The sequence below is a fragment of the Bufo bufo genome, chromosome 6, assembly GCF_905171765.1.
Source record: "Bufo bufo chromosome 6, aBufBuf1.1, whole genome shotgun sequence".
NCBI lineage: Eukaryota > Metazoa > Chordata > Amphibia > Anura > Bufonidae > Bufo > Bufo bufo.
In genome coordinates this window covers 203,290,549-203,313,002 of record NC_053394.1, presented here as the reverse complement: position 1 = coordinate 203,313,002, position 22,454 = coordinate 203,290,549, and the positions used below count along the sequence as shown (strand labels likewise).

The window sequence follows — 22,454 nt, the reverse complement described above, 5'->3', positions numbered from 1 at the left end:
AACCTAAGTCTGCGTGAGATTGCAGGAAAATTATCCTTATTTGGAGGTCAAGGATTTAAGAAGTGTTCTTGTGAACAATCCAAAATACTATGTAAAACCAAAAGATGTGCCTGTAAAAGTAAAGTACTTTGTAACTCGAGATGCCACAAATCAACAACGTGTTTTAATAAAAATGAATGAACATTATTACTTATTAATTACATTCACAAAAAATATTTTAAATTTCACTAAAAATATCCTTTTTGTTTTAAAAAATATCAGCTTAAATACCTATTTCTTACAATATTATTTCATCTTATTATTATATTATCAAAAATATTAAACTTTTCACTAAAACAGTTAAGGGATTTGATAATCAAATCACTTACTTTCTTTAGGGAACATCATCTTCCGTAAATTGATCATCTCCCTTAGAGATTTGATCAAATCTCCATTTTCATCTTAGGCATTTGATCAAATCTCCATTTTCATAATTTCTCTGCGACATATATAAAATTATTAAACAAGCTAGCAAATATAATTGTGAAGTAACCTTGTACTCTACTGAGGCTTTTGGTGAGTTCCTTATTATTACTACTATATTCTTTATACAGGGTGTACATGTCTGAGTTTTTTTTTTTTTTCTATTTTTATCCAATGCAGACTACAGAAATATCCATTATGATGACTGGAATTCCCAATGTGGGAAAATCCTCTCTGATAAATGCTCTTCGCAGAATACATATAAAGAAAGGTATGTCCAGTCATTTTATGTTTCCCTATAAGTATCCCTATTAGTACTGTTTGTGTAAAATTTAAAGGGTTTCTGTCACCAGATTTAACCCTATTAAGCTAGCTGACATTATCGATGTGCTAATGTCAGCTAAACCTAACTAGCCTATTCCTACTTTTATCTATGCCCTCGTTACGCCAGAAATCTAACTTTTATAATATTGTAATTAGCCTCTAGGAGCAGGGGGGCATTGTTCCTGCTCCTAGAGGCTCAGTTCTCCCACCTTTGTCGCCTCCCTCCAAGTCCCCATTGACAGTTTCAGGTTGCGCTCGCATCTGTCTGCCAGCCCTATTCTCTGGTGAAATCTCGCACCCTTTAAGCATGTGTTTTCTTATCCTAGGGAAAGCCTCTAAAGTCGGTGGAGAACCTGGAATAACTCGCTCAGTGCTTTCTAGAATACAGGTCAGTCTTATTATTAGCTTTAATCATTTTTTTAATGTACAGTATACAGAATAATATACAACCTGTAGCACAACAGATTAAGTTGAAGGTGAGAATTTTATTGAAAAGTGGCTACAAATTACATTTCAGTACATAGACCTTTCTCAAACTACTTGGATAATCAATCCATTTTCTCCACTGTGAGGACGCACATTAGCGTTTGTTTTCGCATTTTCATGACTATTATCTCTAATAAATGACAGTAGTTTGAGAAAAGTTTACTGACTGATACGTTATGTAATTTGTACTTTTCAATAAGAATTCTCACCTTGCAACTGTATCGGTTGTGCTAGAGGTTGTATCTTATTCTGCGTGAGTGGGGTAAGAACCCTACTCCAAGCACAATAAAATTAACACAGTGTGCCACAAGATTTTGATTGTGATTTTACAATGTGCAGTAAATTAGCTGCTTAACAGCTTCCTATCTGATGAAAAAAATAGCCATCTGCCTAAACATTTCTGTACGACTTCTTTAAATGCAATCCGCCGTTCTTTTTGAGGATCCGTCATGATATTGACAAACTCTTGATCAACTATAAGCCTTCTAATGTCTGGTCCAACGAACACACCTTCCTTCAATTTTGCCTCCGACAGGCCTGGAAACTTGGTGACCAAGTATTTGAAGCGTTCTTCATCTCTTCGAAGTGATTTTACGAATTGCTTCATCAATCCCAATTTATGTGGAGATGTGGTAGAAGAACTTTATGGGAAGGTACCAAAGTTTCTCGGAGGACATTTTTTTCACCAACTGTTAGCACCCTCGGCTGGCATCTGGTGCTGTTGGTGTTCATTGCATGACAGATCCAGGACTATGGTTTCACCTCATTAATCTGATACTGATAATCTATCCTAAGGATAGGTCATCATCATTATACTTAGTGACATAATTTATAAGGCTTAAAAAAACAAAAGACCACCATCTTCAGTCTGTTATCTTGCAAAGTTGATCCAGAGAAAGGCAAAAAAAAAAAAACGGTCGAAACCAATTTCCCTCATTTCAGGTAAAAACATGTTAAAGAAAAACCCTAAAATAGTAGAATTCTGGGCTGGAACATGGGTAATGCATGAGCGAGCAGGATGCAGGGCTCTGTAGCTCTGCTTATCTTGGTAACCACGGGCGAGTCTAGAGTACCCCTCGGTCAGGAGGGGAACATAGAGACAAAAGAAGGGGTATGGGGGGCGCACAATAGGGTAGTAGGTTCAATACAAACTTAATTGTTAAACAAGTGGAGGTGCTCACCTTTTTAGGTTGTGTAATGATAGACACAACTCTATTGTAGGTATGTAAGTGAAAGATTGCCCTTTGTGACAAGATTGAACCACCTTTAGGATTTTTGCCTACCTTTTCCTGGCACCATTCAGGCCCTATTTTGACTGAAAGATGTTGCCCTTACCTCCAGTCCTAGGACCGCTTATCCATTTTTCTCTTGCCCTCAGCTGGAGCTCGGCGTATTCCATGAGACTGGCTGTGATTGTGGACCGCCTAAGGCTTTCTCTTATCACTAGGCGAATCCAGTCCACAGATAACAAAAACGGACAAAACCGGATTGCAATTTACCGGATCCGTTCAGAAAACCGGATCCGGTACATCCATTTGTTTCCGCTTTCAATTCATTTTTCCAGATCTGGTGATCATTCATGCATTTTGTGTTTTGGGACCATTTTGCCTGCATAAATGTGTTTTAAGATTGAACATTTAAATCCTAAAATCGGGATGGATGAGACGTGCCCTGAAAATATATATTTTTTTAAACAGATTTCTTGCTATGGGGGAAAGCTTATTGTCGTTGCATTTTCAATTTAGGATGAGAATTTCTGCTCTCTTCTACATAGTACGCAATGCTTGCCAAGCCTTGTGGGATGTATTGCGTGAAGATTATATCCCACCACAGAACATTGGCTAGAAGTTCTGAGAAGATTTTCTAAGAAATATTGCCTGAGAAGTTCTTTGAAATCTGCCAAATTCCAAATTGTATTGATGCAGTGGACAGAAAACATATTAGGACTGTTAAATCTTCCAGAACTGGCTCAGAGTTTTTTAATTATACATTTTTTTTTCTCAATTACATTAATGGCTATAGCTGACACTTAATATAGGTTTGTCGCTGTTGACATAGGTTTGCCGCCTGCCATTGGCTGCTCCCCCCGACACCAGATGTTTTCATCCACAAACTGGGAGAAGCAGCAGTGGCGGTGGGAGGAGCGGAGCGGGGAGCCAGTTAAGTATATTAATTGTGAGGGGCCCGGCATATGGGGGTACATTTTATAGTATTGGATAACCCCTTTAAGGTGACAGTCACTTTATATAAAAATGTTTTTGTTATATACAGTGGATATAAAAAGTCTACACACCCCTGTTAAAATGTCAGGTTTCTGTGCTGTAATAAATTGAGACAAAGATAAATAATTTCAGAACTTTTTCCACCTTTAATGTGACCTATAAACTGTACAACTCAATTGAAAAACAAACTGAAATCTTTTAGGTGGAGGGAAGAAAAAAAACAAAACTAAAATAATGTGGTTGCATAAGTGTGCACACCCTCTTATAACTGGGGATGTAGCTGTATTCAGAATTAGGCCTCATGCACACCACCGTTGTTTTATTCCGCGTCCGTTGTGTCGTTTTTCGTGATTTTCTGCGGACCCATTGATTTTCAATGGGTCCGTTGAAAACTCGGCTAATGCACCGTTTGTCATTCAAGTCAATGGGACCGCTAAAAAACACGGAGGCACACAAGATTGTCATCCGTGTCCGCGTCCGTTTTTTTCCTATCATTTGCATGGCAAACCTGTCTTAGATTTTTTTTTACTTTCCATTATGTCTGGTGATCCTCCAAAAATAAAGGGAGACACACGGAAACAAAAACGGAAACGGAACAACGGAACCCCATTTTGCGGAACGGAATACAACAACGGTCGTGTGCATGAGGCCTTAAGCAATCACATTCAAAATCATGTTAAATAGGAGTCAGCATACACCTGCCATCATTTAAAGTGCCTCTGATTAACCCCAAATAAAGTTCAGCTACTCTAGTTGGTCTTTCCTGAAATTTTCTTAGTCGCATCCCACAGCAAAAGCCATGGTCCACAGAGAGCTTCCAAAGCATCAGAGGGATCTCATTGTTAAAAGGTATCAGTCAGGAGAAGGGTACAAAAGAATATCCAAGGCATTAGATATACCATGGAACACAGTCATCATCAAGTGGAGAAAATATGGCACAACAGTGACATTACTAAGAACTGGACGTCCCTCCAAAATTGATGAAAAGACGAGAAGAACACTGGTCTGGGAGGCTACCAAGAGGCCTACAGCAACATTAAAGGAGCTGCAGGAATCTCTGGCAAGTACTGGCTGTGTGGTACATGTGAAAACAATCTCCCGTATTCTTCATATATCTGGGCTATGGGGTAGAGTGGCAAGACGAAAGCCTTTTCTTATGAAGAAAAACATCCCAGCCAGGCTACATTTTTCAAAAACACATCTGAAGTCTCCCAAAAGCATGTGGGAAAAGGTATTATGGACAAAAAGTTCAACCTTGGTTTCATCAGACCATAATTCCAAAAGATATGTTTGGCCCAAAAACAACACTGCACATCACCAACAGAACACCATACCCACAGTGAAGCATGGTGGTGGCAGCATCATGCTTTGGGGCTGTTTTTCTTCAGCTGGAACTGGGGCCTTAGTTAAGCTAGAGGGAATTATGAACATTTCCAAATATCAGTCAATATTGACACAAAACCTTCAGGTTTCTGCTAGAAAGCTGAACATGAAGAGGAACTTCATCTTTCAGCATGACAACGACCCAAAGCATACATCCACATCAACAAAGGAATGGATTCACCAGAAGAAGTTTTGGAATGGCCCAGCCAGAGCCCAGACCTGAATCCTATTGAAATTCTGTGGGGTGATCTGAAGAGGGCTGTGCACAGGAGATGCCTTCGCAATCTGACAGATTTGGAGTGTTTTTGCAAGGAAGAGTGGGCAAATCTTGCCAAGTCAAAATGTGCCATGCTGATAGACTCATACCCAAAAAGACTGAGTGCTGTAATAAAATCAAGAAGTGCTTCAACAAAGTATTAGTTTAAGGGTGTGCACACTTATGCAACCATATTATTTTATGTTTATATTTTTTCTTCCCTCTACTTAAAAGATTTCAGTTTGTTTTTCAATTGAGTTGTACAGTTTATAGGTCACATTAAAGGTGGAAAAAGTTCTGAAATGATTTATCTTAGTCTCATTTTTTTTTACAGCACAGAAACCTGACATTTTAACAGGGTTGTGTAGACTTTTTATATCCACTGTATATATACACACACACACACATACACATACGCATGGGTCGTTGTCATGCTGAAAGATGAAGTTCCTCTTCATGTTCAGCTTTCTAGCAGAAACCTGAAGGTTTTGTGTCAATATTGACTGATATTTGGAAATGTTCATATATATATATATATATATATATATATATATATACGTTCCAAAAAACGAGGCAGCACTTCCAGATTTCGGTTTAAGGGTGAAGACCCCAAACTTTATTCCCCAGCAACGTTTCGGGCTGCTCAATGAGGCCTTTGTCAAGCTATACAACAGTGTAAAACACAGGGTATATATACCCACAAGCCAGTGCAATCACATAGTACAATTAGTGGATACACATGTTAACAATCACATAGTATCAATCACATGATAACCATCAGTGCTCAGTCATATGACACTCTCTATGACAAATCCATATTGTAAATAAATCCATGTCAATACAAAAGTATATAAAAGTTCCAGTAGTGATATAAATATTAGTATAAGGTGCATAGTGTCTATCTTATACGTATGTCTATACCCCTTCTCATCCAACATATCGGAGCCAAGGGCCTGTATAGATCGTGATACAAAGGTGCTAAGTGTATAAAGGGTTAAAAACATCTCTTAACAAAAAAGGGGATACAGCTGCATCCTATAAAGTTTTAAAATAGTGGCGCCTACCATCAATGTTTCAACGTGGCCACGAGTGTTGGCGTCGCTCGCACACTCCCTGAAACGCAGCGTCATACCGTGGAGCGCATCGTACGTGCGGCAACGCCAGGAGGAGAGGGGAGACCATGTGACACGGCCACATCCACTCAGCTTCAAGGGGGCGTGCCTATGGTTATGGTAACCTGGAATGTTTACATCCAGGCTAAAATATCAGTGGGGAAACCCAGGTAATTGCGTTAGCAAAAATGCACACAATCATCACATATGCCTCCCTGGATGTCAGGGAGGGCTGAGGGGGTGCACCATGCTTTCAGTGGCGACCGGGATAGTCTCACTGTTCAGCACATGGATCCCACGGCCGTCCCCTGGTTTTCCCAGCCGACAACCCGAAGGCCTGTAGTGTCACCCTCTACCACCCCCCATCCACTCACTCTCACTAGTAAGTAGCTTCAGTGGGTGTTAACCCTTACCATTCGCGTACAGTGTATCATGGTGTGAATTGTTCATTCTGACTGGCACCGCAATGCTGCTACCAGTTTCTCCGCACTTCCATCACCACCACTGTAAAAATCTTAATTATTTTTCTACCAAATTGACCACATACAAATAACTGCACACTCAAGGTTGCGCCCACTGATGTCCATCTCTTCTTCATACGGTGAAAGCAGCCACACTCGCGGACACCCAGAATTCATTAACGGCATTGTCCACTAACAGTAGACAAAGGGCCATTTAACCACCTCAGCCCCCAGTGCTTAAACACCCTGAAAGACCAGGCCACTTTTTACACTTCTGACCTACACTACTTTCACCATTTATTGCTCGGTCATGCAACTTACCACCCAAATGAATTTTACCTCCTTTTCTTCTCACTAATAGAGCTTTCATTTGGTGGTATTTCATTGCTGCTGACATTTTTAAATTTTTTGTTATTAATCGAAATTTAACGATTTTTTTGCAAAAAAATGACATTTTTCACTTTCAGTTGTAAAATTTTGCAAAAAAAATGACATCCATATATAAATTTTGCTCTAAATTTATTGTTCTACATGTCTTTGATAAAAAAAAAATGTTTGGGTAAAAAAAAAATGGTTTGGGTAAAAGTTATAGCGTTTACAAACTATGGTACAAAAATGTGAATTTCCGCTTTTTGAAGCAGCTCTGACTTTCTGAGCACCTGTCATGTTTCCTGAGGTTCTACAATGCCCAGACAGTACAAACACCCCACAAATGACCCCATTTCGGAAAGTACACACCCTAAGGTATTCGCTGATGGGCATAGTGAGTTCATAGAACTTTTTATTTTTTGTCACAAGTTAGCGGAAAATGATGATTTTTTTTTTTTTTTTTTTTTCTTACAAAGTCTCATATTCCACTAACTTGTGACAAAAAATAAAAACTTCCATGAACTCACTATGCCCATCACGAAATACCTTGGGGTCTCTTCTTTCCAAAATGGGGTCACTTGTGGGGTAGTTATACTGCCCTGGCATTCTAGGGGCCCAAATGTGTGGTAAGGAGTTTGAAATCAAATTCTGTAAAAACTGACCAGTGAAATCCGAAAGGTGCTCTTTGGAATGTGGGCCCCTTTGCCCACCTAGGCTGCAAAAAAGTGTCACACATCTGGTATCTCCGTATTCAGTAGAAGTTGGGGAATGTGTTTTGGGGTGTCATTTTACATATACCCATGCTGGGTGAGATAAATATCTTGGTCAAATGCCAACTTTGTATAAAAAAATGGGAAAAGTTGTCTTTTGCCAAGATATTTCTCTCACCCAGCATGGGTATATGTAAAAAGACACCCCAAAACACATTCCCCAACTTCTCCTGAATACGGAGATACCAGATGTGTGACACTTTTTTGCAGCCTAGGTGGGCAAAGGGGCCCATATTCCAAAGAGCACCTTTCGGATTTCACTCGTCATTTTTTACAGAATTTGATTTCAAACTCCTTACCACACATTTGGGCCCCTAGAATGCCAGGGCAGTATAACTACCCCACAAGTGACCCCATTTTGGAAAGAAGAGACCCCAAGGTATTCGCTGATGGGCATAGTGAGTTCATGGAAGTTTTTATTTTTTGTCACAAGTTAGTGGAATATGAGACTTTGTATGAAAAAAAAAAATATATAAAAAAAATCATCATTTTCCACTAACTTGTGACAAAAAATAAAAAATTCTAGGAACTCGCCATGCCCCTCACGGAATACCTTGGGGTGTCTTCTTTCCAAAATGGGGTCACTTGTGGGGTAGTTATACTGCCCTGGCATTTTCCAGGGGCCCTAATGTGTGGTAAGTAGGTAAATGACCAGTGAAATCCAAAAGGTGCTCTTTGGAATATGGGCCCCTTTGCCCACCTAGGCTGCAAAAAAGTGCCACACATGTGGTATCTCCGTACTCAGGAGAAGTTGGGGAATGTGTTTTGGGGTGTCTTTTTACATATACCCATGCTGGGTGAGAGAAATATCTTGGCAAAAGACAACTTTTCCCATTTTTTTATACAAAGTTGGCATTTGACCAAGATATTTATCTCACCCAGCATGGGTATATGTAAAATGACACCCCAAAACACATTCCCCACCTTCTCCTGAGTACGGAGATACCAGATGTGTGACACTTTTTTGCAGCCTAGGTGGGCAAAGGGGCCCATATTCCAAAGAGCACCTTTCGGATTTCACTCGTCATTTTTTACAGAATTTGATTTCAAACTCCTTACCACACATTTGGGCCCCTAAAATACCAGGGCATTATACCTACCCCACAAGTGACCCCATTTTGGAAAGAATAGACCCCAAGGTATTCGCTGATGGGCATAGTGAGTTCATGGAAGTTTTTATTTTTTGTCACAAGTTAGTGGAATATGAGACTTTGTATGAAAAAAAAAAAAAAAAAAAAAATCATAATTTTCCACTAACTTGTGACAAAAAATAAAAAATTCTAGGAACTCGCCATGCCCCTCACGGAATACCTTGGGGTGTCTTCTTTCCAAAATGGGGTCACTTGTGGGGTAGTTATACTGCCCTGGCATTTTCCAGGGGCCCTAATGTGTGGTAAGTAGGTAAATGACCAGTGAAATCCGAAAGGTGCTCTTTGGAATATGGGCCCCTTTGCCCACCTAGGCTGCAAAAAAGTGTCACACATCTGGTATCTCCGTACTCGGGAGAAGTTGGGGAATGTGTTTTGGGGTGTCTTTTTACATATACCCATGCTGGGTGAGAGAAATATCTTGGCAAAAGACAACTTTTCCCATTTTTTTATACAAAGTTGGCATTTGACCAAGATATTTATCTCACCCAGCATGGGTATATGTAAAATGACACCCCAAAACACATTCCCCAACTTCTCCTGAGTACGGCGATACCAGATGTGTGACACTTTTTTGCAGCCTAGATGCGCAAAGGGGCCCAAATTCCTTTTAGGAGGGCATTTTTAGACATTTGGATACCAGACTTCTTCTCACGCTTTGGGGCCCCTAGAATGCCAGGGCAGTATAAATACCCCACATGTGACCCCATTTTGGAAAGAAGACACCCCAAGGTATTCAATGAGGGGCATGGCGAGTTCATAGAAATTTTTTTTTTTTGGCACAAGTTAGCGGAAATTGATATTTTTTATTTTTTTCTCACAAAGTCTCCTGTTCCGCTAACTTGGGACAAAAATTTCAATCTTTCATGGACTCAATATGCCCCTCACGGAATACCTGGGGGTGTCTTCTTTCCGAAATGGGGTCACATGTGGGGTATTTATACTGCCCTGGCATTCTAGGGGCCCTAAAGCGTGAGAAGAAGTCTGGAATATAAATGTCTAAAAAAATTTTACGCATTTGGATTCCGTGAGGGGTATGGTGAGTTCATGTGAGATTTAATTTTTTGTCACAAGTTAGTGGAATATGAGACTTTGTAAGAAAAAAAAATAATAATTCCGCTAACTTGGGCCAAAAAAATGTCTGAATGGAGCCTTACAGGGGGGTGATCAATGACAGGGGGGTGATCAATGACAGGGGGGTTGATCAATGACAGGGGGGTTGATCAATGACAGGGGGGTGATCAATGACAGGGGGGTGATCAATGACAGGGGGGTGATCAATGACAGGGGGGTGATCAATGACAGGGGGGGTGATCAATGACAGGGGGGGTGATCAATGACAGGGGGGGGTGATCAATGACAGGGGGGTGATCAGGGAGTCTATATGGGGTGATAACCACAGTCATTTATCACGCCCGTGTAAGGCTTCATTCAGACGTCCGGATGCGTTTTGCGGATCCGATCCATCTATCAGTGGATCCGTAAAAATCATGCGGACGTCTGAATGGAGCTTTACAGGGGGGTGATCAATGACAGGGGGGTAATCAATGACAGGGGGGGTGATCAGGGAGTCTATATGGGGTGATCACCACAGTCATTGATCATGCCCCTGTAAGGCTTCATTCAGACGTCCGGATGCGTTTTGCGGATCCGATCCATCTATCAGTGGATCCGTAAAAATCATGCGGACGTCTGAATGGAGCTTTACAGGGGGGTAATCAATGACAGGGGGGTGATCAGGGAGTCTATATGGGGTGATAACCACAGTCATTGATCATGCCCCTGTAAGGCTTCATTCAGACGTCCGGATGCGTTTTGCGGATCCGATCCATCTATCAGTGGATCCGTAAAAATCATGCGGACGTCTGAATGGAGCTTTACAGGGGGGTAATCAATGACAGGGGGGTGATCAATGACAGGGGGGTGATCAGGGAGTCTATATGGGGTGATAACCACAGTCATTGATCATGCCCCTGTAAGGCTTCATTCAGACGTCCGGATGCGTTTTGCGGATCCGATCCATCTATCAGTGGATCCGTAAAAATCATGCGGACATCTGAATGGAGCTTTACAGGGGGTTGATCAATGACAGGGGGGTAATCAATGACAGGGGGGTGATCAGGGAGTCTATATGGGGTGATCAGGGGTGATTAGGGGTGATCAGGGGCTAATAAGGGGTTAATAAGTGACGGGGGGGGGGGTGTAGTGTAGTGTAGTGGTGCTTGGTGGGACTTTACTGAGCTACCTGTGTCCTCTGGTGGTCGATCCAAACAAATGGGACCACCAGAGGACCAGGTAGCAGGTATATTAGACGCTGTTATCAAAACAGCGTCTAATATACCTGTTAGGGGTTAAAAAAAACACATCTCCAGCCTGCCAGCGAACGATCGCCGCTGGCAGGCTGGAGATCAACTCTCTTACCTTCCGTTCCTGTGAGCGCGCGCGCCTGTGTGCGCGCGTTCACAGGAAATATCGCGTCTCGCGAGAGGACGCGCCGGCGCGTCCAGGAGGAATGAATCAACCACCTCCAGGACGCGTCTGTGCGTACAGCGGTCCGGAGGTGGTTAAGCCTGTCCAGAGGTTCTATAAAAAATAGAAAAATTACAAATCATTTTCCTCAAAATTAGCACTGTTGTATATTCCCCATACCAGACCAGGCGGATTAGACCCCCCATGTCAAATGAACAGACTGCACAGCCTATCCACACAAATCCCATCTGCATTCTGTATTCAGGCCATCAGGCTTGAGTGTACGTGGCCGGTGAATCCACGTTATTTCTCGCTGTTTCAATATTCGCTCTCTATTACCTCCTCTTTTCAGAGGAGGAATATGGTCAATCACCCTGAATTTGAGATCCCTCTCTCTATGTCCAGCCTCTACAAAGTGCTTGGGCACAGGGAAATCCCTCTGTTTTTGACGAATAGAATATCTGTGGTAGTTCAACCTCGTTTTTACATCACAAGTGGTCTCTCCAATGTAGAGGAGGTCTCCACCACCCCAGCACATGGCTGAAGTGGTGGGACACATAGACGTGCTCTGCCTCGAGGCCTGACATTAAAATGTTGGCATAAGTCGGCGCCATATTTGAACCCATTGCGGTTCCACGCAATTGGAGAAAGTAGCCATCTTGGAAAGCGAAATAGTTGTATCTCAACACTACACCGAGCAGGTCAATGATAAACTCTTTACATTCATCAGTGTATTGTGTGTTCATCAAACACTTTCTGACTGCCTCCACACCTCTATCATGATTGATAGAGGTGTAGAGGCTGACCACATCAAATGATGCCAATATAGTGTTCGGGTCACCACCATGTGCGCAATTCTGTCCAAGAAATCGCCTGTGTGTCGTATATACGATTTAGCTGCAATAGCAAATTACGTGGAGGAGAAGCTGGCCTCCAGAAGGAATTGCACCCAGTGCACACAGTCTGACTGTGCTGCTGCGGTATTTGCTAAATATATATATATATACAGTTCAGACCAAAAGTTTGGACACTCCTTCTCATTCAAAGAGTTTTCTTTATTTTCATGACTATGAAGGCATCAAAACTATGAATTAACACATGTGGAATTATATACATAACAAACAAGTGTGAAACAACTGAAAATATGTCATATTCTAGGTTCTTCAAAGTAGCCACCTTTTGCTTTGATTACTGCTTTGCACACTCTTGGCATTCTCTTGATGAGATTCAAGAGGTAGTCCCCTGAAATGGTCTTCCAACAGTCTTGAGGGAGTTCCCAGAGATGCTTAGCACTTGTTGGCCCTTTTGCCTTCACTCTGCGGTCCAGCTCACCCCAAACCATCTCGATTGGGTTCAGGTTCGGTGACTATGGAGGCCAGGTCATCTGGCGCAGCACCCCATCACTCTCCTTCATGGTCAAATAGCCCTTACTTTCAAAGTTTTCCCAATTTTTCGGCTGACTGACTGACCTTCATTTCTTAAAGTAATGATGGCCACTTGTTTTTCTTTACTTAGCTGCTTTTTTCTTGCCATAATAAAAATTCTAACAGTCTATTCAGTAGGACTATCAGCTGTGTATCCACCTGACTTCTCCTCAACGCAACTGATGGTCCCAACCCCATTTATAAGGCAAGAAATCCCACTTATTAAACCTGACAGGGCACACCTGTGAAGGGAAAACCATTTCAGGGGACTACCTCTTGAAGCTCATCAAGAGAATGCCAAGAGTGTGCAAAGCAGTAATCAAAGCAAAAGGTGGCTACTTTGAAGAACCTAGAATATGACATATTTTCAGTTGTTTCACACTTGTTTGTTATGTATATAATTCCACATGTGTTAATTCATAGTTTTGATGCCTTCATAGTCATGAAAATAAAGAAAACTCTTTGAATGAGAAGGAGTGTCCAAACTTTTGGTCTGTACTGTATATATATATATATATATATATATATATATATATATTTAGCAAATACCGCAGCAGCACAGTCAGACTGTGTGCACTGGGTGCAATTCCTTCTGGAGGCCAGCTTCTCCTCCACGTAGTTTGCTATTGCAGCTAAATCGTATATACGACACACAGGCGATTTCTTGGACAAAATTGCGCGGATGGTGGTGACCCGAACACTATATTGGCATCATTTGATGTGGTCAGCCTCTACACCTCTATCAATCATGATAGAGGTGTGGAGGCAGTCAGAAAGTGTTTGATGAACACACAATACACTGATGAATGTAAAGAGTTTACAAGTGTGTATATAGGTGTAGAATAGATATTCATCTATATACACATATACATCTAACTAGTACATCCAACATTGTCTGCCCCATATATTCACATCTACATGTGTGTACATGGGTGTAGGTGTTCATGTGTGTGTGTATGTGTGTGTGTGTGTGTGTGTATATATATATATATATATATATATATATATATATATATGACTATTATGCCCAACATTGTCTGCCCCCCTGTAATCATATCTATAGGTGTAGGTGCTCCTTTATATACATATATACATCTGATTATTATACCCAACAGGTGCTGCAGACCGAAATTTAAATAATATATTCATATTTACACATCTGTTTGTGGGTGCTTCTCACTATATATATATATATATATATATATATATATATATATATATATACACTCCCCTAAAGAATTATTAGGAACACCTGTTCTATTTCTCATTAATGCAATTATCTAGTCAACCAATCACATGGCAGTTGCTTCAATGCATTTAGGGGTGTTGTCCTGGTCAAGACAATCTCCTGAACTCCAAACTGAATGTCAGAATGGGAAAGAAAGGTGATTTAAGCAATTTTGAGCATGGCATAGTTGTTGGTGCCAGACGGGCCGGTCTGAGTATTTCACAATCTGCTCAGTTACTGGGATTTTCACGCACAACCATTGCTAGGGTTTACAAAGAATGGTGTGAAAAGGGAAAAGCATCCAGTATGCGGCAGTCCTGTGGGCAAAAATGCCTTGTAGATGCTAGAGGTCAGAGGAGAATGGGCCGACTGATTTAAGCTGATAGAAGAGCAATGTTGACTGAAATAACCACTCGTTACAACCGAGGTATGCAGCAAAGCATTTGTGAAGCCACAACACGCACAACCTTGAGGCGGATGGGCTACAACAGCAGAAGACCCGACCGGGTACCACTCATCTCCACTACAAATAGGAAAAAGAGGCTACAATTTGCACGAGCTCACCAAAATTGGACTGTTGAAGACTGGAAAAATGTTGCCTGGTCTGATGAGTCTCGATTTCTGTTGAGACATTCAAATGGTAGAGTCCGAATTTGGCGTAAACAGAATGAGAACATGTATCCATCATGCCTTGTTACCACTGTGCAGGCTGGTGGTGGTAGTGTAATGGTGTGGGGGATATTTTATGGGCACACTTTAGGCCCCTTAGTGCCAATTGGGCATCGTTTAAATGACACGGGCTACCTGAGCATTGTTTCTGACCATGTCCATCCCTTCATGACCACCATGTACCCATCCTCTGATGGCTACTTCCAGCAGGATAATGCACCATGTCATAAAGCTCGAATCATTTCAAATTGGTTTCTTGAACATGACAATGAGTTCACTGTACTAAAATGGCCCCCACAGTCACCAGATCTCAAGCCAATAGAGCATCTTTGGGATGTGGTGGAACGGGAGCTTCGTGCCCTGGATGTGCATCCCTCAAATCTCCATCAACTGCAAGATGCTATCCTATCAATATGGGCCAACTTTTCTAAAGAATGCTATCAGCACCTTGTGGAATCAATGCCACGTAGAATTAAGGCAGTTATGAAGGCAAAAGGGGGTCCAACACCTTATTAGTATGGTGTTCCTAATAATTCTTTAGGTGAGTGTATATATACAGTACAGACCAAAAGTTTGGACACACCTTCTCATTCAAAGAGTTTTCTTTATTTTCATGACTATGACTGAAAATTGTAGATTCACACTAAAGGCATCAAAACTATGAATTAACACATGTGGAATTATATACATAACAAACAAGTGTGAAACTGAAAATATGTCATATTCTAGGTTCTTCAAAGTAGCCACCTTTTGCTTTGATTACTGCTTTACACACTCTTGGCATTCTCTTGATGAGCTTCAAGAGGTAGTCCCCTGAAATGGTTTTCACTTCATAGGTGTGCCCTGTCAGGTTTAATAAGTGGGATTTCTTGCCTTACAAATGGGGTTGGGACCATCAGTTGCGTTGAGGAGAAGTCAGGTGGATACACAGCTGATAGTCCTACTGAATAGACTGTTAGAATTTGTATTATGGCAAGAAAAAAGCAGCTAAGTAAAGAAAAACGAGTGGCCATCATTACTTTAAGAAATGAAGGTCAGTCAGTCAGCCGAAAAATTGGGAAAACTTTGAAAGTAAGGGCTATTTGACCATGAAGGAGAGTGATGGGGTGCTGCGCCAGATGACCTGGCCTCCACAGTCACCGGACCTGAACCCAATCGAGATGGTTTGGGGTGAGCTGGACCACAGAGTGAAGGCAAAAGGGCCAACAAGTGCTAAGCATCTCTGGGAACTCCTTCAAGACTGTTGGAAGACCATTTCAGGGGACTACCTCTTGAATCTCATCAAGAGAATGCCAAGAGTGTGCAAAGCAGTAATCAAAGCAAAAGGTGGCTACTTTGAAGAACCTAGAATATGACATATTTTCAGTTGTTTCACACTTGTTTGTTATGTATATAATTCCACATGTGTTAATTCATAGTTTTGATGCCTTCATAGTCATGAAAATAAAGAAAACTCTTTGAATGAGAAGGTGTGTCCAAACCTTTGGTCTGTACTGTATATATATTATACACATATATACATACGTACTTATGTGTACACATTTATACTTATGACATTATCCACCACCTAACATATAAACCTCGGCGTTTCACGTCCAGTGCCCAGCATAAACTTATTTCCTCCTCCCCATTGCTCAAAACCCCTTACTATGAACAGTTACCACAGTCATATCCAGTTTTATTATTGTATTTTTTAAAATATATTTATTAATTTACTATGATAAATAACCATTTACAAAAGCTCCATACAGATAGCATCATTTAAGATGCTCCTTAGAAACATGATTTTATTCATGATATATTTTATTATTATTACTTTTTAAGGACTTTTTGAAAAAATCCTGATACCCTAATATATATATATATATATATATATATATATATATATATATATATACTGTATATATATATATATATATAAAAATAACATTTATTTATATAGCGCCACCATATTCCCCAGTGCTTTACAAATTCATAGGGTTCATGTACGAAACAAAACTAACTGGCTAATATGCAACTGAAACACTAGGAGTCAGGGCCCTGCTCGCAAGAGCTTACAATCTATGAAGAATTGGGGGTGACATAAGGTAGTTGATTGTGATAAGTAGGATTTGAGCCATTATTGAACTGACAGGAGTGATGCTGTACTATCTGCTTCGGGTTTGGGACTACTAGAGGATCGAGTTCAGGCCAGAGGAGTTGGTGGGGGTAGGTTTAGTCGGGGAATAGTCAGTTTAGGTTGCTTGATAAGCCTGCCTGAAAAGATGTGTTTTTAAGGCATGTTTGAAGGTGGATAAGTTGTGAATTGACCTAGTATTCCAGGGCAGAGTATTCCAGAGAGTAGGTGCAGCTCGAGAAAAATCTTAAAGACGAGAGTGAGAGGTAGGAATTATGGAGGTTATTAATCTTAGGTCGCTAACAGAACGGAGAGCATGAGTAAGGTGGTAGATGCAGATGCGGGAATGAGATGTATGGAGGTGCATTACTGTGGAGAACTTTGTGGGTGAGGGTGAGAAGTTTGAACTGTATTCTGTGGTGGATAGGCAACCAGTGAAGTGACTGGCACAGACTAGTAGCATCAGTGTAGCGGTTGGATGGATAGATGAGCCTGGCTGCAGCATTTAGGACAGACTGAAGGGGGGAGAGTTTAGTGAGAGGGATACCGAATAGTAATGCGTTGCAGTAGTCAAGACGAGAATGAATCAAGGCAACAAGAGTTTTTGCCGTTTCCACCGTAAAAAAAGGTCAGATTCTGGCAATTCTGTCAAATGTGGCCCCAAGACAGTGGGCATATTGCACAGGAGTTATGATGGTGCTGCAGACCAAAATTTAAATATCAAGTTTAGGTGAGTTAGTAGATGGGGGAAAGACAAGAAGTTCAGTTTTTGAGAGGTTCAGTTTTAGATACAGAGAGGACATGATGTTAGAGACAGCTGCCAAACAATTACTGGTGTTTTGGAGTAAAGCAGGGGTGATGTCAGGGGATGAAGTGTATAGTTTGGTGTCGTCAGCATAGAGATGGTATCGAAAGCCAAATCTACTGATAGGCTGTATAGAGAGAGAAGAGTAGAGGACCTAGTACTGAGCCCTGAGGAACGCCAACCTCAAGAGGAAGAGGAGAAGAAGAGCCAGCAAATGATGCACTAAAAGAGCGACCAGAGAGATAGGAAGAGAACCAAGAGAGAGCAGTGTCCTTAAGGCCAATTGAATGGAGCATGGTGAGGCGGAGTTTATGGTCTACGGTATCAAACGCTGCAAAGAGATCCAGCAGAATCGATATCTAATGGTCACCATTTCTTTTTGCTGTTAGGAGATCGTTAGACACTTTAGTTAGAGTAGTTTCTGTAGAGTGAAGAGGGCAAAAGGCAGATTGTAAGGGGTCAAGAAGAGAGTTTGGAGAGAGATAGCTTATTAAGCGAGAGTAGACAAGACGTTCAAGGAATTTAGAAATGAAGGGGAAGTTAGAAACAGGTCTGTAGTTAGCAGCACAGGTTGTTATCCACATGAACTTTACAATACTATCACTGGCATTATTATTATTATATATAATACATATCGTTTGGCTTTTACCAGTATAATATTATTACCAAGTATGACAAAGCGGCTTTTAATTAAAGCCTTTAAGATACACTTTGGTGCTCCGAATCAAGGTACCCCCCAGGGGTGTGGCTGAGAGACTAGACGTTGACACATAGATGGCCAATGCAATCTCTACTTTATTACAAAAAGTAAGCAGTATATACATGAACTAATGTAAACATCTGGTTATCACCGCCATGTTGTAATGGCGTCTATCCTAAGAATAATACTGCACACGTCATATATGACACTTCAAAGAGGTGTTCTTCTATAGGCAGTGAGTAATATATCATATTCATCCAGCTAAGGGATTGAATTAAGCATCTTCTCACAGTGCACACAACTTCTTCAAAGCATCTGTGGGGAGATAGAAGACAAACACTGCTCACAGCACAGTTCTCTGTCGTCGTCCCCCCTTCGTCTCCTCATAGCGTTGCATAGACAGAGCTCGACTAACAGCAGAAAGGGGAAGGGGGAGGCTCTTGAGATACAAAAAATACAGAATAAAATTCACGCATCTCTAACAGTCCCCCCTTGAATTTTAATTCTCTCCCTAAACCTCAACATCTGTCCCAATGCTTTGCTTCCTCTTCACCAGCTTCCACGACAAGCCATTCCTAGTGAACAGCCTCCCATGACACTGGATTTGAGCACAGGAAAGTCAGATGATCTTTCCCTAATTTGCGTTGACGTCATATGGGGGAGACTGGAGGTCATCAGTGCTCCTGATTTGTCTGGATCGAAGTTTTCATACAATTTTTCCATATTCTTTTGAGTCATGATCAACAGTCACACAATGGAAAACATCTCAACACTTTCTTGAAATTAATCCAATTATGCTTTTCTTTGAGCTTCACTGTGCTTGTGGTCAACAACACTCGGAATGGACCATCAAACCAGAGTTTTAGGACTTTTCTAAAGTGTCTTTTTACTACCACCCAATCTCCTGACACAAGTGGGTGGGTTCCTGGTACTTTATCAAAACCTGGAAGTGAAGCAAAAACTCGAAAATGTACTTTAGTCAAATGCGTGTACAAAACTGATCACATAAGCTGTCAAACATGTTGCATCTGGAGCTGCTGTGGGAAATAAAAATCCTATCCTAGGGGCTGACCTAAAAAGGACCTTTTAGAGACAAAGGCCTGTCTCACCTTACTAAAAGAGGGCTACCAGCAGGCACTCTGTTAAGGCTTTTTAAATCTTTAAGTTTAGTGTCCTGTTCAGTTCCTTTTTCCTACTCTACTGCTGCTTTGTAGATGGTACGAAGTATGTAAGGCCTGTCCTACACCCAAAACCTTCATCATCTCCTGCATCACTTCACCTGTGGAGTGAACACTTGTGTCACTTTCAATGATCTAACGTACCCCATACCTGCACACAACTTCGGCCATAATCTTATTTACTACTTTGGGTACGGTTTTGGCCATCTTGAAAACAAGTCATCACATATCAATACATACTCATACATGCCCACCTTGGGTAGTTGAAGGTAGTCTGCAAACGTTGAAACAGATACAAAAAGCAAGACTTGTATCTTGAGTACCTTAACCACCTTTCCTACGTTGTTCTGGGCACAAATCATACATCCTTGAGTATATCTGACTGTTACAGTGCTGAACCCTGGGGCGTACCATATGCTACGTACTAAATCACACATAGCAGATTTTGTCTGGTGCATCACTCCATGGGTTGCCTGTGCCATCGTGGAGTAGAGGGACCTGGGAAGGCAAAGTTTCCCTTGGAACTGTTTTAGGCCCTCCTCATTTGTAGTCCCCCCCCCCCTTTCCATCCACCAGTCCCTTTCCTCCTTCCCCACTTCCCCATATGGTTCTGTAAGGTCTTAAGAACTTCTGGGAGACAGGAGGAGTTATTTCATGGACCTGAACTGTGGTCACTTAAGGCAGGGGTCTTCTTAGGCAATTTGGCAGCCATTTTTGCCGCCTGATCTGCCTTGGCTTTCTCCTTTGCCTCCTCTGCGTCTGTTTACAGTGGCCTTTAGTTTTTATCACCACCCTTCAAGTTAGTGACAAGAGGGCTTCCATCAGAGATCTCACTGCTTCCCAATTTTCGATGGGTTTACCTTAAGCGATCAAGGAGTCTCTGGCTTTCCACATGGGCCCATAGTCATGGGCTATCCCAAAAGCACACCTGAAATCAGTGTAAATGTTGGCTGTTTTTCCATCTGCATATCTGCAAGCCATCTTTAGAGTCTTTTAGCTCCACTTCTTGAGCAGACATGTGTGGTAGTTCACATTTAATCACCACTGCCCAACCTGTGTAGAACCTGCCATCCTGGCCATACCTCGATCCATCCACAAAGAGCACATGATCTAGATTACCTAAGGGCTGATTAACCAAATCCCACTAGCTCTTGGGACATCATCTGCAAACAGTCAGGGGGCTCTTCCTCTAAATCTGGAAGAAATGTTTAGTGTGTGCCCTAACTCTTCCCTCCCCTCTTGGTCCAGAGGCAACAGGGTAGCTGGGTCCAAAGTATTAGACCTTTGGACAACAACATTGTCAGGCAACAAAATGGAACACTGCATTCTCAAATAACGAGCAACAAAACAATCTTTTGGATTGTACTTTCATGAGGATAGATGTAATATCACCGTCACTTTGTGGTTCAGAACTATCTCAGAGCTTTCATCAAGCATAGCTAGTACAACTACTACAGCTCTGATGCAGAAAGGGGCACCTCTGGCCACGGGATCAAGTCTGGCTGAATAATATGCTACATGGCGTTACCACTGACCAGCAACCGGGCAAGAGCATCTTGGTTAGGGGAAAATCTAATATGGATGGTTTCTGTTGAAAGGGGAGTGTACTACTTTCCCATCCACTTATACCCAAAGACTGGTGTCCTTGGAGAGTAAATCAGGGGAGGCCATGTTTGCTTTGCACAACTTAGGAAAAAATGCGTATAGCAGCACAACAAAAAATTAAAGTCTTATCTTGTGGTGGTGCCAGCCGTGTTGGGAGCCAGTCAGAAGTTCCCCCTTGGATGCGTCATATAGAAGAAACCGCAGCACTCTCCTGTCTTCAATTCAGTGGAATTTATTTCACCAGCAAAAAAAAAAAAGCGACGTTTCGACCGTAAAGGTCTTTCTCAAGCAACATACAGAGTGAATAGTAACAGACATATATACCCATTCAATCCCTCCCAGTAAGTCACATGTCCCAATTAAACATGTAAATGAAGTGAAAATTACACCAATATAGTGGATCCTCTTTTCATCCACCCACCTGTGATTAAAACCAATAATATATTCCTCCAGTGACAAAATCATATACCATTAACATGGTGTTTACTCACAAAGATCATTGCAAAGTCTGGCTGGCACATCATAGAGGGGACTTGCCTCTTCTTCCTGTGTAGCGTCCCAGCGTCTCCATGTCAGAGCTGCGCATGTGTCATGAACACGTGCAGATTCATGGAAGACGTGAGCTGTCTAGTGCTCCTGCAGGGTCAGTGCGCCTGCGCATCCAGTACAGAGCCGGCTCTCTCTGCTGTTGTGTTCCTCCTGCTGCTATGGTGACGCCTGTATTCAAATCAGGCAGGCGTGCCACAGCGTGACTCCGGGGCTGAGATTCAGCACTTCTAAGTGTATTCAGTGCTGTCCATGTGTAGCGATTGTCTCTGCTATGTACACAGTGCTTCGGTGTTCAGAATTAACCCTGTCAGGTCTACCTACTGATTGTCTATTTTGTACTGGGCAATCCTTGACCTCAATTACTACCACTTCTATGCTTCTAAGTGTATACAGTGCATTGTCTCTGCCATGTGTACAGTGTTTCAGTATTCAATATTAACCCTGTCAGGTCTACCTATTAGAGTTTTAACCCCTACTGATTGTCTATTTTGTACTGGGCTATCCTTAGCCTCAATTACTACCACAGAGAGTGTCCATTTATATGGCCATATTAAATAGGCTCAAAAATGCCATTCTACTGCAAATATGCAAAATCACTCTGATTGTGGTTTATTGACAAAAGGGGGCTCCACAGTGGTAAAAATAAAGACAGAGTTCAGCAGCATGTATTCCACCGCTATTTCTGTATCCATATTGCCAGGGTTACGCAACAGTCCTC

At 41.6% G+C, this 22,454-nt stretch overlaps 1 protein-coding gene across 1 annotated transcript in view; it reads left to right on the top strand.

Moving 5' to 3' along the window:
• MTG1 (mitochondrial ribosome associated GTPase 1) overlaps positions 1-22,454 on the top strand; it is a 408,689-nt gene that overhangs the window by 175,276 nt on the left and 210,959 nt on the right. Inside the window, exons 6-7 of the mRNA XM_040435854.1 lie at positions 643-733; positions 1,113-1,174. Coding sequence (XP_040291788.1) covers positions 643-733; positions 1,113-1,174 — 153 coding nt within the window. The remainder of the gene's footprint in view (positions 1-642; positions 734-1,112; positions 1,175-22,454) is intronic.